A 17,889-nucleotide genomic window follows, 5' to 3' on the forward strand; every position below is an offset into this window, starting at 1 on the left:
TTGTATGCAAGATCACCTTTTTATTGCCACTTACACAGTTTCAAATATTGAACATTCAGATAAGCAACTGTGTTTATGTAGTTTGTTATTAGTTACTTCACCAAAACCTGGCAGAATCTCCCTGTCCAAATTCTGTACGATTCCATCCAGCAGGTCCTGAAGTATTCACTTTGCATGTTGATATCTTGCACCAAAAAGAAATTCTTTCTGAGTGAACTATATAGTGGTTGATGAAAAAATTATTACACAACGTAGGCTCTCACAATGTCACATTTTTTTGCAAAATAATTTGAAGATTCCAAGTAAGACTTCTTTTATTCAAAAAATAAATATATCCTTTCTGAATCAAAGCACTTCATATGACATTAAGTACAAAGAAGAAATGTACTTCTTTGGAAATTCTGAAATAGACATACAAGAGCTCATGGGAGCAACATTATCCGTAACAGTGATAAAAGCTGAAAGCTGATTTTTTACAAATTTATAGCAGAACACGATTTTCTTTTACAATATAGAGCTTCAAACAGCTTTAAGAAAAACACCATTTTTAAAAGTCTGAAAGGCACATAACTGGACCATAAAACGTACTAGCACATTCACTAATACGTTTTATGTTACATTCCTAAAGAGAATCTGTGGGACTCTAGCCAAGAGAAAGACTGAAAATACCAGCAAGATCCTTTGCAAAGTACTAAAAGAGTGGCAGAGAGTTCCTTTTGGCTCTCGGTAAAATTAATATCCCAAAGCTAGAGAGTCTGAAAAGCTGCATCATTCAGTTGTATTGGGACGAGTGGCTACATAGACAAACACAACAATCAGCAGTACTACGACAGCCAGTGTGGGAAGCACCACCGTGGTGATCTGTTGCCGGGCCTCTTGCATTGCCTGTTTTCTCTCCTTTTTATCTTTGGAGGTCTCTTTCTTAGGTTTTCCTCTAAGCTGCCTCATCCTCTTCTTTGGATCTTTTTTTTGCTTAAATGTGGGACCAAAGGGAGTGGAACAGCAGAAAATTGTCCAAGGTCTTTTGAAACCTTGAAGAATTCTTTTTCTGTTGAGTGCTTGGCTATGCAAGAAACTGCAAAAGAAAGAAAACAATTCTTTTGAGCAAGATCTACACATATTCCAGTCATTAAAAACATTTGCAGCTCCACTTGGTAAACCTTTCATCCAATGGACACCAATGCAGCTTATTTCAAGGAAATAGAATCATGGAGTTCAGCTCATCCACACAACACTTTCCCCACAAAAACCAGAGCAGTTCATCATGGTGTGTATCAGTCCAAGGACCCTGAACTTGTATTGTACTCTGTTAAGCCAGAAACAACGCCCAGCACCATACATTTTATCCTCCAAAGCAAAGAAGGTAATACAGCTAAAGACTTAATGAAAATAATCTGAATTAGTCTTGCATGAACACAGGTTCCAGCTGCCCTTGGAGGAGGCAGGGAGGAGGCTCCCTGCTCAGGGGCTGTGGCTCCCTCAAACCTGCAGAACAAGGAGGGGCAAGCACACACCCTGCCACAAGCCTTTATCATCCACAACAGGTATTTGTTGGCATAAAGGGTACTCCAACAGGAAGGAATAGGGAGAAAGAGCTGCTTAATTTAATACTTCTGGTTCTGCTGCCACACAACAAAGTCTAAATCATAACATGACTCAGTGCTGTCACACTTATTGCAGCTGTCATTGACAATTGAAAAGAAGCCCAAGCGATAATGAGTCTGCTAACAAACCACTGGTGTAGACAAGCAGTCATCAATAAAGTAGAATTTAGTTGTTCTGAAGTATCTCCTAGACAATTTTTAAATACAGAGGTATCTATAAAGTGAGATTAACAAAAACACAGCATGGTGTGAAAGCCTCTCTGAAATGAGACTTAGTAGGGGCTTAGTGTTTCCATACCCAAAATTATTTTGCCCCTGAGCTGCCTGGAGCTGTGCAATTCCCTGATTGCACAGTGAGGGTGGATGCCAGCCATTGGTTATATTCTTCTCCACCACATCCCCCAGTTCTGCCATGGCACAACAGCTGGACACAGGCCACACATAAATAAACACAGATTTGGAGGGTAAAAATTACTAGTATCAAATACTGAGTTGAATTGAAGTAAATTATGTACTCAGGTTTTTCCATCACTCTAATATACTCAGAATAAAATGTATGTAGAAATTAGTGGGTTACTGCAACTTCCTCTTTTCTTTCCCTCTTCTTTAAATGAAAATGTAAAGATGATTTTAATGTGCTGCTGTAGATGAGCAGCATATGTCAACAAGCAAAGGTGCAAAGCTCAGTTGAGCCCAGACACAATTTCCTCTTGATTTGTCATTCTGGTTGATGATACAATTTGTCTTATAACTACTTTTTCAAAAAACTAGAGGTTTCACTGAGAGTGAGATGCTTTATTTTGGTGTTGCCACTCAATCTCATTCATCAGCCTCATCACAAAAGCACAACAGAGCTAAAAACATTCAAACACTCACATACAGAACAAGAATCCTCACCTAGAGGTTATGTGCAGCTACAAAGGACTTTTCATCCTTCCTCACAGGTAACAACCTGCCTGCTGCGAATCTCATCCAGACAATTACTTCGCATCATTTAAGGTACAATGTGGAATAACTCTGGTAAACTTGGACTGATAGAAGTGACCAGACTATCACAGCAAGCCTGTGGTACCAGAAAACCAGCAACAAGGCAAAGACTCAATACTTCTGGCTTTATATGGTCCACCCTGGATGCAATCTAAACAAATAAACAAAACCAAAACAACCATAAAACCTTCACTCCCAACAAAAAAAAGGCTCAAGCATGATGAGATCTCAGTGTTCAGCTGGATTTGTCAATTTTATATTCTCTGCCTCTCCATCTTTCAGGAAGTTGTTTTCTGATCATAAACTTAGCAATTTCAGCTTACGGTCTGAGGCAAACCCTTCATTTTTGTTTTGATAGAGCACAAAAAGGGAATTTTGGTGCCTAAGATATTTTTCAAAGAGGAAACAATAAAATTTAAGTCTTAAAAAGAATCATTTCCTTCTGCACAGTGCAACATTAGAATCAAAACATGTAACAGATTTAGAGACCAGAAGTGCTCAATGAACTTCACAGTGGAGAGGTAAACAGGACCTGGATGGCACAACTACACACAACACCCTGTTCCCATCTTTAAATCAAATGAGCTATGTAATTTCTAAACTTCCATAATTTTCTTCTCAGCAAATCTTCAACTCTCCCTGACTCAGGGTGAAGCTTTTGATATACACCACCTGCAAGCCATGGGTTTCTGGTTTGGTGGTGTTATCACTTCCCTAATTCCTGAATTTCCTCTGGGGCAAAACAAATTTTTTACCCCTTCCATTTCCATTCCTGCTCCTCGTCTGCTCACAAGATTTATTACCAATCTCTAGAAAAACTACTATGCAAAATAAAGTTTTACCTTTGTTCTTTGGGATAATTAGCCAACCAGAGCCCTTCAGGCTGTATTTTGGTAATATTTTCTGTTTCTACTGTTAATGTACGTCTGTGGATTTTGTATCTGGATTACCACAAGACCCAAGAAGTGATGGACAGCAAAAGCCTCTGGGACTTTCTGTGTACCACAGTAACAAAGAGGAGCTGCCATGAAACCAATCTCTCTAACAATAAATATATGCCTTGCTCTGTGCAGCACCACTTACTACCCAGACACTAAAAACATCAGGATGGTTTTTTTTTAAGTCACTTTTGAATGAATATTTCATTCTGAAGCAGAATTCTACCAAGTTAATTACATACACTGGCTAACATCTGACAGCTTTGAACAGCAAGCCTTCCTGCAAACGTCAGCACCACTTGAATTGCAAGCTGACACTCTCCAGTTTGGGAGGCTGGCATCAATCTCCAAATACGTATCCAGTAGACTGGATAGCGTTCCTTGGCTTTGCTACTGGCAGAGATGGACTCACACAGAAACTGACCCAGAGTTTTCAGAGAAATGAGCCTTAGGATTCATCTTAACTGAACCATAACATGGACGTGGTGAATCTCTGCAAGTTGCTGCCAGGGTCCTGCTGCCACCAGGTGCCCAGCTGTGACTGCCAAGATTGGACAGTTGCTGCAAGAGACAACACTTTCCCATAGGAAAAGTCCAGGATGTTGTAGATTCTGCTATGTTCATCCTGGAATGAAACAGTGCTGAAAAACTAGTGCTCAGCTGGATACGAATTAACTCTACAGCCGATGTAGTACAAGCACATTCAGAGTGCTTTACACTGCCAAGCCTCTTACCAGTCCCTGCAGACTTCACTGACTACTAAAAATTATGGGCAGAAAGAAACAGATCCATAAAGCACATCAATGCAGTGACAGGGGCAGGATTACAACATTAGGGTCTTGTTCCCTGTGGCGTGCACAGTCCATGAGAACAAATGATCTGACTTTACTGAGCTACATCCTCCCTCAGCCAGCAACCACCCTGCTTGTGCTCTGGGAAGGCTGAATGCCAGTGAAGAGAGGAAGGAAGTAATACAGCATTGGGATGGGTGTAATTAACAGTCTCATTAGCACTGCTCATTTAAAACATCTCAGAGCAAGCCACTATCAAAAGGTCAATGAGAAAGTGTTGTCCCACAGGTACTTCAGTCTTGTGCAGACCCAAACCTTGCTGCAGAAGAACTGGAAGCTCACCTTTCCTCCTCAGACAGAAGCTCAGTCTCCTTTCCATGCCAGTCTCCCCTGAAGAGGGAGGGCTCTCTGCCACAGGCTGCACACATCCCATCCTCCTAAGGCTGCTTCCCATGGGTATTAACTGCTCAACTGGCCCAAACATCTGGCAAGGGGGAAAGTGATCACCCAACTGGTCCAACTACTGCCTTAACTGGAAAGCCAGCAACTCCCTCAGCAGGGACACAAGCAGAACATCAACAGAAGGGATTAACCCTCTAGCAAAAGTGGCATGTCTGTAGTCCACAACAATATTACAGCAGCCTGGCACTAGCCAGACACGGTAACTTCACCTTACTTTTATCAATTTTGAAATTTAAAATTCAATAATAAAATTGTAAGAGGTGACGAGGTTATTTTTAAGTGCACTATAGCAAAGTTTCCCCCAAAAGCAGAAACCTGCTGGCTAGAAAGAAACAATCTCGATTGCCAAGTCAAGACAATGAGTGTTGACTTGGTGAAGTTGTTTGAAATGCCCATCTCACAAAGCTACCCCAGCTTGATACTGAAGAGCTAAGGTTTCCAGGAGAAAAAAACAGCAAAAAAGTTCAGGCTATGGAGAAGAAACCTAAAGACAATGTTCTTCATCATTCCTCATTGTTCATCCTTCTTCAACATAACACAAATTCACTAATTTAGTATTCTGGATTGCTTACTACAGCAATTACATGCCTCTTTGCCTATCATCAGCATTGTTTTTTATTTACAAAAGTGTTCTTCATTCTGTCTTCTGGGTTGAGTTACTCTGAACTGTCTCTGCAGAACTAATGCCAAAACTCAAAAACACGAATTGGTGGACTGATTCACTGAAGTCACTCATACCAATGCTGAAGTATTTGACAGCATCTTATATCAAGTCAATTGAGGCTAAGCAGGGACAATTTTATACCAGAATACTATAGTGGAACCTGACTGATATCCTTCCAAATATACCAACAATCTTCCAACCACAACTATTCAGTCTGTCATCTCCTTTATTTGGTAAAATTAACCCTGAGCTTCAGTAATCTGCAGTTAAAAGCTCCTCACACCACACAAGGCTATTCCTGTGAGTCTTGAATGGCAGCCTCAACTCAGCCTAGACCATTGCTCATGGAGTACTGAAAATTTGCATATGCAACACATGCACAAAAGATTTTGTTTATCTGCACTTAGGGTAATTGCATGTCTCTATGTCTAAAGAACTTTATTATCACCAACCCTACAGCATGAATGTATTAACCATGTTAAACTGACTAATTTTTCTACAAATCCAAAATTACAAATGTATGCAAGCCAATTTGGCTGAACCTGGCTTCATGATCCTGCTACCGACACTGCAACATTCCTGGAACAGCAAAACAACTTGAAATTCAAACAAATAATCTGACAGGAATTAATTTTTATAATTTAAACTTTCCCTTGGGGTATGGATGTTACTGAGACATTAAAAATAAAATCAAACAACAAACCAGCAGACAATCTGGACACAAAGTATTCAGACTGCCTGCCAGCAGTTGGAAAAAGGGACACAAGACATCTAAGCAGACAATACTCTTCATATTATTTGAGCATTAAAAAGCCCCCAAACCAGTAGTTCCCAATCACCGAGACACACCAGCATCAGAGTTGAGAAGAAGCCAAACCAACAAACTTATCAGCTTGTTACTTATGTTTGCTGCTGGGCTGATTATTTCAGGGTCATGCAGCCAGAGCTGCTGCATGGAGGCTGGAAGAGCCATTGGGCCCAAGAGCTGGAAAAAGGAGGTGGGGACCTACTCCAAAGGCAAGAGGAAGCCTGGCCAGCAGGGAACCACTGCTCAGCACTGTGTGGCCATTAAAACAGGAGCACTCCTCATCCTCATGACAAAGACCATCCCTGCCACCAGAGAAACAGGACTGTTCCTTGAGTGCTGCTGAAGCCCAGGCCATGGCACAGCATCCTCTCCTTGCACAGTCCCAGCAGAACAGACACAGGGGCTCTGTGTAGCCAGAGCAGCAGTGCAGGGCGCCCTGCACACAAAGCTTTAATCCACCTTAGCTCACACAACTTCAGCTCCCTGCAGCCGAGGCACTGACTGCTGCACAGGGACAGCAGCTTCTGGCAGAGCAGAAGGAACCCTGACATGCTGCCCCACCCAGCGTGGCGAGCCCAAAACCCACAGGTTAGCTGAAGAAATATCATTCTTATTTCCATCCTTAACAAAAGTGGGGTTTAAGCAACAGAGACACGTTATTTCCTAGCTTTGAAACCAGGCAAACGTTTTGAGGTTTTGTAATGAATAACTGAACTGCATGTAACACTGTTACACAAACAATGGGTACTGTTTAATAAAGGACAAGTCTTATTTTAGGCTACCCCACAGAATCACAGAATTACACAATCAGCTGGACTGGAAAAGGCCTCTGAGATCATCAAGTCCAACCTGTGACCAGACATCACCATGTCAAATAGTGGTCAAATAGACCATAGCACTAAGTGCCACATCCAGTCTTATCTTAAACCCCTCCAGGGACTCCACCTTCCTGGGCAGCCCATTCTAAAGTCTGATCACCCCTTTTGTGAAGAAACTCTTCCTACTGTCCAACCTGAACCTCCCCTGGTGCAGCTTAACACAGTGTCCTCTTGTCCTGTCACTGACTGTCCCACTGATTGGGAGAAGACTACAAGTTCTTTTTAGGTAGTTGTAGGGAGTGATAAGGTCACCCCTGAGCCTCCTCTTCTCCAGGCTTCTTCTCCATGGGACACATACTAATTCTTTTATCATTACTTCATAACTGATTTTACCTTGAGGTGACACACCACATTTTGGATGGGGAATTTTCCTTCCTGAAAATCTAAGGTCTGGCCATTGCAGGAACAGTATCAGCAAGGTCATAACTTTCTAAGGTGATTTGACCAGATTGGACATGCAGCTAAATGGGAATGTTGAAAAGCATTCCAGTAGGAGTCTGGAACAGATGTACAAGCAGGAACACTGGTGCATGGAGCTCTAGATGAGGTCTCCAGAGAGTACAGTTCAGTACAGCCTTTCTATCAACTGAGGTCCCACTCCATTTTAGTTCACATTTTAGTTCTGGCAAATAGGTAAAAAGTAACAACCCTTCCATCTTTGGAGAACATGTTCATCACTTAGTGTGGCTATTACCCAGGTAGAACTTGGAGCAGCACTTGGGCCAGTTTGGAATTCATCTCCCACACAGAGACAGAAGCTAAATCTGCCCATGTTTGTGTCAGACCCATTAGGTACCCAGTGCCTTGCAAGCTTGGCTCTATGGAGGAAGATTTTCGGGGAGAAAAAAAGACAAAAAAGCTTGACTTTAACAGTTTTTAGGCAACTGCAGTAGTAAATGTCCAACAGTATTTCCATCACATTCAGGCACAATTATTACACTTAATTTTTGACACTAAAAGTAAAATTATAGTTTAAAAAAAAATCTTCATTATTTGACTGGTTCTGTGTAATCACTTCTGTGAGTGACAGAGCAAAGATTTGCCAAAGTGATTAGGAGTTCTGAACCCTAAAGTCTGGGCCTGCCCAAAGGATTAGCAAAACCCTTCCATTCTAGTCACATACTCCATCCCTCTCCCAAACCTCCCCAGACAACCCACTCTAAACAACACAAAAGCAGTTCCATGGCCAAGTGAATATTCCAGCCACAGGAAACCTTCTTATGGTACTAGAACACAGTTCTGTACAACCACTAAAGAGGGGAACTTATTATCAATTGCATAAAAAGCCCCAATTTTTAATTTGTACAAGCCATCTCCTAATAAAACAAGCAATGACTGCAGCAACAGCCAAAAAAATAACTTTCCCTCTCCATGATCAAAATGCTCTGGGTCACGCATTCCTTCTAAACCGAAGCTGCATAGCAGAATTGATGCATACCTGAAGATAATGCTTGCAATGCTAAATTTGGGATCCTCTCTTTCAGTGACACTGTCATGATTTCAGAGTCTGCTAAAGATGAAGAAAAGCATTAAGAGAAAAATTTTTGCTCTGTGAAAAATGGATTTTCACATTACAGCATGAGGCCAATTCCTAATATCACAAAATTTTACCTCAGTCTATTTGACTGTAGCAAGGAATTACAATTAGCAAATGAAAAGAACCCTGTTTTCAAGGGTGAAAGCTTTTAATTATATACAGAGCAATATGGAACTATTAAGATTCTGTTTGAAGTCAGTTTAACATTATTTTTTAGTGAGAGGTGGTGGCTTTTTTTCTGAAGCTGAATTGACCCATCATTACTGCAACATCACATTTACTGTAAATGCAGCTTTGAGAGTCTCCAAACTATTCACAGCATTTGGAAAATGAAAGCCATCACTGAATGCTGCCAGAAAGTCAGAGAGAGCAAGGCCGCCAAAGCAGAAAGCTATTTCTGTATGATTCTCACAATTCTAAGGACTTGGGTATAGCAAGCAATCTCCATTAGAAACAAAGAGCTGCAGATCTCTGCATTGGGGAGGCATTGTTAAACAGAGGCCAGGCGACCTGCAGTGCCATCCTGTCTGCCCTGAATGCAGCAAAGAAACCGAGCAGAATGCAATTAAAACAAAATAAATAAATAGGCAAGTTCTTTTGCTTCATGAACAGGTGGATAAATAACCCGTATTTTTCCTAGTAGAGAACCAACATCTAGATGACTTTTGCAACAGGCAGTCCAATGAAGAAATACAACTAATGTTTACTGAAAACACAAGAAAAATAAACATGTAATTTCTGCCACTGCATGAATTACATTCCATGGGGAGGCTGTAAAAGAAGAGCTTGGCATTCTGCATCTCCACAGCTACAGATGATCTTGCACATAAATGCAGTAAACCACAACATCTAGCATATGACTTGGTATTATGTGTTTGCTCAGCTGTTTTCATAAAAGGTAATTTTCTCAGCTGTTCCTGACAAGGCTCCTTTGGATACAAAACATTTATCTTTCCAGTATATTTACATAAATTCAGTCAGTTTGTAAACAGCTACACTAAATAAATAATAACATAGTCACTGGTGCAGGGATCCTCAAAATTTAAGTGCTGCTTTCCCTGACCAACCTCTGGCATCTGCCAGAAGGGGCAGCAACAGGGACCTGGTGTGAAAACAATGTTTCTGTTTCCAGTTCAGCTGTGTCAGCCCGCCCAGACCGCGAGTGTCACTGCTCACACCTCCAGCTGAACTGTCACCAGAGGGTAGCAGCGCTCATCTCCTGAAATGACGACGACTTGGATGGGAAACACACTTTTCCTACATGAGGTCTGGTTGTTGCTTCCCCTGTTCAAACTAAGGGGTTCCCAGCACAGTCACTCTTTGTGAGACAGCGTCACTATAAATGCCTTTGAGACAGATCCCCAAGGCATGTGCCAGGCACAATGCCAGCAAGTCCGAAGCCTGAGTTACTGTTTCCTAATGCAAACAGGAGAGTTGAGGGACTGTCACTGCTTTTCATTACAATTCTACTGTCTTCAAAACTCTGGCACTGAAAATTCATTGCAGGCTAAAGATTAGCAGGCAGAAAAATCCTTGCCCACAGCAAGAAAGGATGGAATGTTAAATCTAAAACCAGAGAAACCACAGAGGCAAGAGCTGAGCCTGGGCAGCAGGGGTGTGTGTGTGTGTGTGTGTGTGTACACCTGAGTGTGCACTGGAGAGGAGAAGGATGCAGCGTGACTGACAGAAGAGAAAAGCTGGAAGAACAGTACAAAAAAGCACAAATCTAGAACATCCAGAAATGTGTACTTCCTGACCACAATGTGTGTATGCTGGATCAGAACTATTTGTGAAACAGTTTCTTCAGAAGGCACAAAGGGAAATCTTGCTCTTCTAGCTCAAACATACAGAAATATCTGGCACGGGAATATGCAAGATGGACATGCACACATCTGGGCTCCTGAAATCCCCCAGACAGTCCCACAGGGGAAAATGGACAGCACTGCACTGAAAAAAGCACTTACCATTTTATTCTATACAGTATCTTAGAGGTATTCACAGATTTAAAGCACGCCTGATGCAATGTCAGAACACACTGAATGAGGGATTCAGATCTCAAACTCATCCCCTTTGGGGCTTGTCTGAAGTTCTGGTTTTTCAAGCTTTTCTTGGCACAGATAGTTTTCCAGTAGGAGGCTAAGGAAAGACTGCTGGCAACATGCCTGTCTCTCCCTGCTTCTACATGTGACAGGGAAAGACTGCATGACTCTGGAGAGTAACTAAATCACACAGAAATCAACCCAAATACCATCTATGAAGTGGGTACCTGTTACTCCCCTCCTCACTCACTTTTCCTAGCTTTATTTTAGAGATTATGCAGTGCTGCCATTTGGCAGATTTCATTCCCACCTCTGCTGCTTTCTACACAATCACTTCATCTGGATAATCAAGTTATCAGTGAATGAAATAAAAGCCTCCACCTTACACTGGATGAGTGTTACAGTTTTAGGCTAGAGCTCTTCCTCCAGCAGCCAGAAATCTACACCTTTCCCAAATTCATTTCAGTTACAGAAACGTTCTCAACATCAGTGTGAAAACAAAGCAATCAGGACACCTTTTTTTGAAGGGGGGTGAGGGGAGGAAAGATAAGAACTGAGACTTGCAACACAGGATGGGTGGGGAAGTTTTTCTTCCTACTACTGGTCTCAGTAAAATCTCATTCTGTTTACTCCCCAGCTTAAACCTGAAGTCTTATTACATTTCACTAAACAATCCCACATTATAATAAAGCAGTAGGCTTTCCTGCCATGATTGATAGACTCTATGCAATTATTTAAGGGGAAGGCACATAATTACATACAGCTGGATTAGGCTGATCAAATCCCTGTTAGTGTCTGTCAATATACACATAATAAGACAGCGTGACATTAATGTAAACTAATTTAAATGCAGAAAGTTTAATTAAGACTTAATAAAATTACAAACAGAAAGAAGAAGGTTTTGCACATTCTAACCAAAGGGGATTGCTCAGCAAAGCCACCCTATAAACACAAACCTGTTTTGCCTGATCAACTCTGCAACATTGATTCTTGCACCACCTATTTATTTATATATATTCTTACTTACAGTTCTACTGCCAAGACTTTCCCCCATCTCAAAAACTAGGAACCAAAAGCAAATGCTTTGGAGCCATGTGTGTAACAGAGTCCATTCTGAACAAGCCCAGATCGTCAGAGAAGGATGTCTCAAGTTCCTCTACAACACCCAGCAAGTAACTATTGATCAGTACTACAGTTCAACATAGTACAGTACAAGTGACCTCCTTTAAAAGCACTTACCAAGACCAAAACATCACCTCCCCCTAATGCAACACTAGTCACATTCACCCCTCTCTTTTAGTCCTGCACAGCCTCCTTTTCCACTCAGGCTGTTTTTAAAGCAATCTGCTACATTCACAGCATCATTCTCAGTCACCAGTGATACAGGATACTGGATTAACCACATTAAGCTTAGTGCAAGACTAAGCTTCACTCCCTGCAGCATTGTTCCAAGGGTAGTCATGCTTGTGCACTGCCTTAGTTGTCATTTTCCTGCAACTCCTGAGGATGTGGTTGCAATGATTTCCTAATGACAGCTAAAACACACTGAATGCTTGGTATGGCACACCAGCCCTTTGTGTAAGCCCATGCATGCATGCAGGGCCAGGGAGATCTGGGTATGGAAGCCAGAAGTCCAGTTGTCTACACATGTTCCCTTTCCCCCTTCACTCAGAGAAAATTTCCAACCTAGATGCCCTTGCTGTTTCTGTGCATTTTCCAAGACAGTGACACAACAGGAAGGGTGCAAGAGCAAGTGTGCCACTGCAGACCTTTCTTCCACCATCAAGGATGCATGTGCTTTGTTACTCAAGAGTAGGATAGCAGATATTACACACAGCAATTCGCTCCTCCCCAACACACTTATGCTAAGATTTCCTGGTACTCTCCCTGCCAAATTAAATCAATTTGAGTATCTTGTTCAAGAAAAAAACCATTACAGATTTTGATCTATTTTTATTAGTCTGCCAGTTGAGCCTGCTGCTTTGATCTGGTTTACCTGACAATTCCTTAGCTGCTATGCTCAGCCACTTGTCTGCAGAGGCCCTACAGTATTTCACAAATATTAGAAAGTTCTGAGTAAGACACAGGGTCCTCACCATGGCCTTATCCAAAAAGGCCACAAAAATTCTGAACAAGTCCATTTCATAAACATGAACATTTCCTGTAGAATTAGATTTTGTCAGGTGGGAGAAGAGGAAGAGGGAAACAATGAAAAACCTTAGAAATGTAAGTACTAGAAAGGATTACAGTGCAATCTCCTGGAAAATATATTAAAACTGATGAAAAAAATCAAGCCCTCCTGTGTTCAATCACATCCCTCCAAAGCTCTTGGCCAACCTCTCCATGTTAGAGACAAATCACTGCTAGATAACCTTTTCTGAACAAGTCTATCACTTATTCTAGTTTATGTTCTGTTTCCTTTGGCAGCACAGCTATTTAAGTCATCCTTCTAATCCAGAGCCTATGGTAATTTTTCTTTTCTGTTCTAGGGCAAGTCTTCAAAGCATTGTAAAGGCAAATTTAATAAGCAGCTCAATTTGTATTGCTTTCTATTTATAATACTGCAAGCACCTGCTGCTGCTGAGATCTTAGCACATTTCTGTCTTACTCTGCATAGACTGATTGGGATTAATCTTAATAGTTTCATATTTTAAAGCAATTTCAAGAAATATTGCTGCAAGCTGCTGGGTGGATTGGTTGGGGTTTTTTTCTCTTTGGGGTGTTGCTTTTTTAGTAGGTTTGGTAGTTTGTCTTTTTTTTCCTTTAGTTTAGTGTTTTTTGTTTGGGATTTTAAAATTCTTACTGTGGTACCCTATTCCTATTGTGGTACCCCCCTATATTTATTAAGATACTGCTGACCAGCTCTTAAAAATACAACTCATTTTGCTTCTTTGTTTAAACCAGCCACATTTGATATGTGTATTATATATATATATTTATCATTTTACTGGAGTACTCAGTAGATCCCTCTTGTCAATTAAGAGCAGGCACTCAACAATCAAACCAAGTTACTCCTGGAACCCCAACAGTGGAAGTCAGCACTGGAGCTCATGGATGGTTTTGGGAGCTGTGCATGTGCAGGGAATGGGTGTTTAAAGGTTCCTGCCATGATCCAGTACGTGAAGGGTTTGAATCACGTATTATTTGACCTTCTCTCAAAAGAGGGATATATTAGTTTTTAATCTTATCCAAGTGCTTGCAAACACCAAGTGACAGCTAAGGCTACACAGTACAGGAGTTAAGTCCTATGTCTGACCTTTCAAGAGGGGCTGAGGAATCATGTCCTTAGGCACATCTTCAGACTCTGTCTTCCACAGCTTACAGACAGAATAGTAATGGCTGCACCCTCGGCTGTGGACATCCTGGTATCTACAACATCAACACCAACTGCTCTTGCTGTTATTTCATTTGACAAGATGACAGATAGGAAGTTTAATGCAGTGGGGGGAGAGGAAGAAATAAGTTACGATGTAGTGCAAGTAGGTGAGCAAGACAACGAAGCCCAGACAGAAAGCGCAGGAGAGCCCCCTTAGTGTGCAGGAAAAAAAAGAAACAAAATGATAACAAACTAGCACACAGAAGAAAAGCTGCATGGAAGTAAAATAAAGTCTGAAAGAACTGGATGGAAGAGCCCATCCATCAAAGAAAACCGACATCAGTGATGGGTATCACTTCTGCACTGTGTGTCTGCTTTTAGAGGCTGACAGCTGACGTTTCTACTTCTCATCCATCTCCTGCCTACATATTTAGGCGTGATGGAGCAGCCTCCTCCACAAGCAGTTGGGAGACCTCATGGAAGACTTCACAGGATACTCTGCAGACAATTTAATCTCAAGAGTGACTCTCATTCCCATAAACTCCTACTCCAGAGGGGCTGTGCTTTTGGACTCCCTGCAGTATATAATATGGGCTTTATAAGGTAGGATTTTAAGTATTTCCATTAAAAACACTCCTCTTTACCAACAAAATAGAGTTTGATTGCTGTTTTTATTCACCCCAATCAACGCAACATTGTTGTTAAGTTCATAACAAAAGCATGCTCGTGAATATGTAAAACAAAGTTTCCAAAACTGCTTTTAACTGCATTTGTTGGCAAATTAGGCAAATAGAAAGGCTCAGAGACAGGAAACATCATTGTAAGACAATCAGTAGTATGCTCTCTTCTTACTTATCAACAACAAAAGCCAATACAGACATTATCTTGGGAATCCATGGATTTTTACATTTTCTCTTAACACGACGATACAGATTTCCTCAGAAAATAAATGAGGCACAGGGAGACCAGAGACCTTGCATGTCATTTATAAAGAAGAGATGCCATTTATCCTTCAGCTTCTGGCTGCGGATTCCAAATTACTGTCCCAAAACATCTGTAACCTTCATGTGTTCTCATCTTCTTTCACAATTACTTCTTATCATGTGTGGAGGTCTTGAACTTTTGCAACAGCTACCCTGAGTAAATCAGCTATACACAGACATGCTATTGATACTCCAAGCCAACAGCTAATCATGATTTCTAGTCTTTAAAGCAAATAGGACAACTTAAAATGGCAAACATTGCTCTATCTACTCATCCATAAATTAGGAGTGACAATTGCAGATTATTACTCATTCACTCAGCGTTTGTTTGGCCCTGAGAGAACTGGCTTTATTCCAAGAGCTGGCAAACACTGGTTAATATACATGTAAATGTTTTATTTCTCTTGGAATAGGCAATTTCACAAAATGAAATACCAAATTAAAGATGACCTCAGTTCTTCTGCTGATGCCTGTCTTGGATGCTGTGCTGCTGGAAGCCTTTGCAAGTTTTTTTCCACACCAAGTCAACAGGGAAAAAGACACCTTTTCTTTTCAAAGTGAGACAATTTCACTGTGGAAACATGAAAGCTTTTATATAAATATTAATCACCACATTTGTCCTGGAGTTAAGTGGATGGAGACTGGCTTATATAAGGTTGCAGTACTGACTTGGAAATAGCGAGTGAGATGTACTGAAACGGTTCTGCAAATACTGCTCCAAATAAGCTGTTCCTCTATACAAGAACTGTGGTGCAAGGAGTAGATTAGTGACCCCAGTATTTAATCTGATGGTACTATAAAATTGCACTTCACTCCTGAGAGTGAAGAAGGGGAATTTCATCCTTTGAATTTCTGGTGGAAGTGTAAAGACAAGGAAAATGTCAATTTCCTCCAAAACCGCAACTAATTTGAATCGGAAAGAATAGACAAGACTAAGAAAAGTAATGGAGGTTCAACACAGTGGGAGGGATAAACCAAATATCTGAGCAGAAAACCCAGCAGTGGTTTAACAGAGCCTCTTACTAACCAGACCAAAACCGAAATATTCTAAATAATACCAAGTTATTGGTATTATTTAGAATAATGCTTCTGAGCATGGATCTCCAAAACCCAAGAGAATCAACAAACATGTTCTGTGCACTTCAAGATGAGGACAGGATACACCACCTCCAGTCTCAGGTGGACTCTGAGAACAATCTTTTTCCTACAAAAGGCTGGAGGTACCAGATCTGCTTACTCCTCCTATGACAGAGTCCATCAGCCATTGCTTACCCCTCTTTCCCCCACAGAGAAGTGAGATTTCATTTCACAAATCAACCGAGATTTGAAACTAGAACTACAACTTGCAAAGCAGATTTCTGAGAAGGGGAAGAGAGAAGCATAACCTCTTATCTACTGTGCTGTACCATAGGTATCACCTCACTTTCCTTGAGGGCACACTGAAGTTTCAATCAGCTGAGGATGCTAAAAACAGTTCAAAATTGTTCATAAACCTAAACAGAAATGACACAGTATTAATATATTTCACAACACCAAGTATAGAATTAAATACAAAATAAGGTACAAAGCATGGCTGAGATCACAGTAACTTGATGGAACCCACAAGCAGAAAACATACAACAATTAAGAAACCCCAGCTATCAAAACGGCTGCAGTCTAAATTCACCTCCTCTGAGTAAAAGGAATAGAAGATGAACAAACATTGATGGGAAGGAACTACCAACAGATGACATCTTCAAAAGATTCAGGACTATATTTATGTGGCAAGAGCTGATGAAAAGTTCAGTTCCCATTTGGCAACTCATCTTGATTGCTATTGCAGTGCTCCACAGGTTTCAGCCAGGTCTCTCCATGGACATGAGCAACTATAGATATGGAAGGGACACCAGATCTGGAGATAAATACGTCAAAAACTGCAGACATTAGAATTGCTCTCCTTCACGTTCTGCATTTTAACAGGAAAACAATTTAGACTTTACAGGCTACTACATTAACTAAAGCTGCTTTTGAAATATTTTCCATTATTTCTTCCCAAAATGATAAACATATCTTCTTTTTCTTCTCACCTGTAGAAAACTACTGCTGGAGCAAGCACACTAACTAGTACTTGACATTACTTTAAAACTTGAACCTAATGCTGCACTTTTCCATGCTGCTTTCACACAAAGCACACTCTTCCCGCTCTTGTGTGCTACTGCTTACATGGCACCTGGAGATCTCACAAGGAAACCTGCAGGAACAAAGGGCAACACAACAGAACACGACAGTGCCGGCCTCGGCTCTGAAGAGGGTTTTAGAATTTATAACAGGGTCTCACTCGGCTGCTCGGTGTTCTGCGTGGCTGAAATGAATACACAAGCCAGGCAGAGCTGCAAGAGAGGCGCCTGTAAAAGGTGACAGCACTATTACCAGATAAGCCAGCAGTTAGACATCACTGATTACCACGCTGGACAGAGATTTTAACTTACCTAGAGAGCAGACAGCTAATCGGATTTCTTAATGGGCTTCTCTCAGTTTCACTGGGGCTGATGCATGCTGCATACAGGATTTGGAAGGAGATTTTCCCCCGAATAGCACATACTGCTTTACTACAGCATTCTGTTACCATCTTGGCTTGTGCTTATATAAAATACCAGATGGAAGTTACATGAACAGTCATTAAGAGGTTGTTAATCATTACACTCAAGCCATGCCGGGGCAGCAACAAAGCTGACCTCTTGAATAAATTGAGCTTGGATACAGGTTACATTGATTTTCCTAAAGAGGTTTCATTACTTAACTCTAGAATTGTGATTTCTTTTGAGAGTACAAAGTTAAGAGCTAATCCACTATTTACTATTTATTTTATACCAAAGAGAAACCAGCCCATTTTAAATGCAGAC

The 17,889-nt window shown here is 41.1% G+C and overlaps 1 protein-coding gene across 1 annotated transcript; it reads right to left on the reverse strand.

The window, feature by feature from the left end:
• On the reverse strand, positions 1 to 17,615 carry SMCO4 (single-pass membrane protein with coiled-coil domains 4). Its single transcript, XM_059466944.1, has 2 exons — positions 17,476 to 17,615; positions 1 to 1,075 (listed from the first exon to the last, which is right to left on the reverse strand). Exons 1-2 carry the CDS (start codon positions 17,613 to 17,615, stop codon positions 769 to 771), a joined length of 447 nt encoding a protein of 148 aa, XP_059322927.1. The 3' UTR covers positions 1 to 768.
• Between the last annotated feature and the right edge of the window lie 274 nt (positions 17,616 to 17,889).

This window comes from Ammospiza nelsoni, chromosome 2 (genome assembly GCF_027579445.1).
Source record: "Ammospiza nelsoni isolate bAmmNel1 chromosome 2, bAmmNel1.pri, whole genome shotgun sequence".
Classification (NCBI taxonomy): Eukaryota; Metazoa; Chordata; class Aves; order Passeriformes; family Passerellidae; genus Ammospiza; species Ammospiza nelsoni.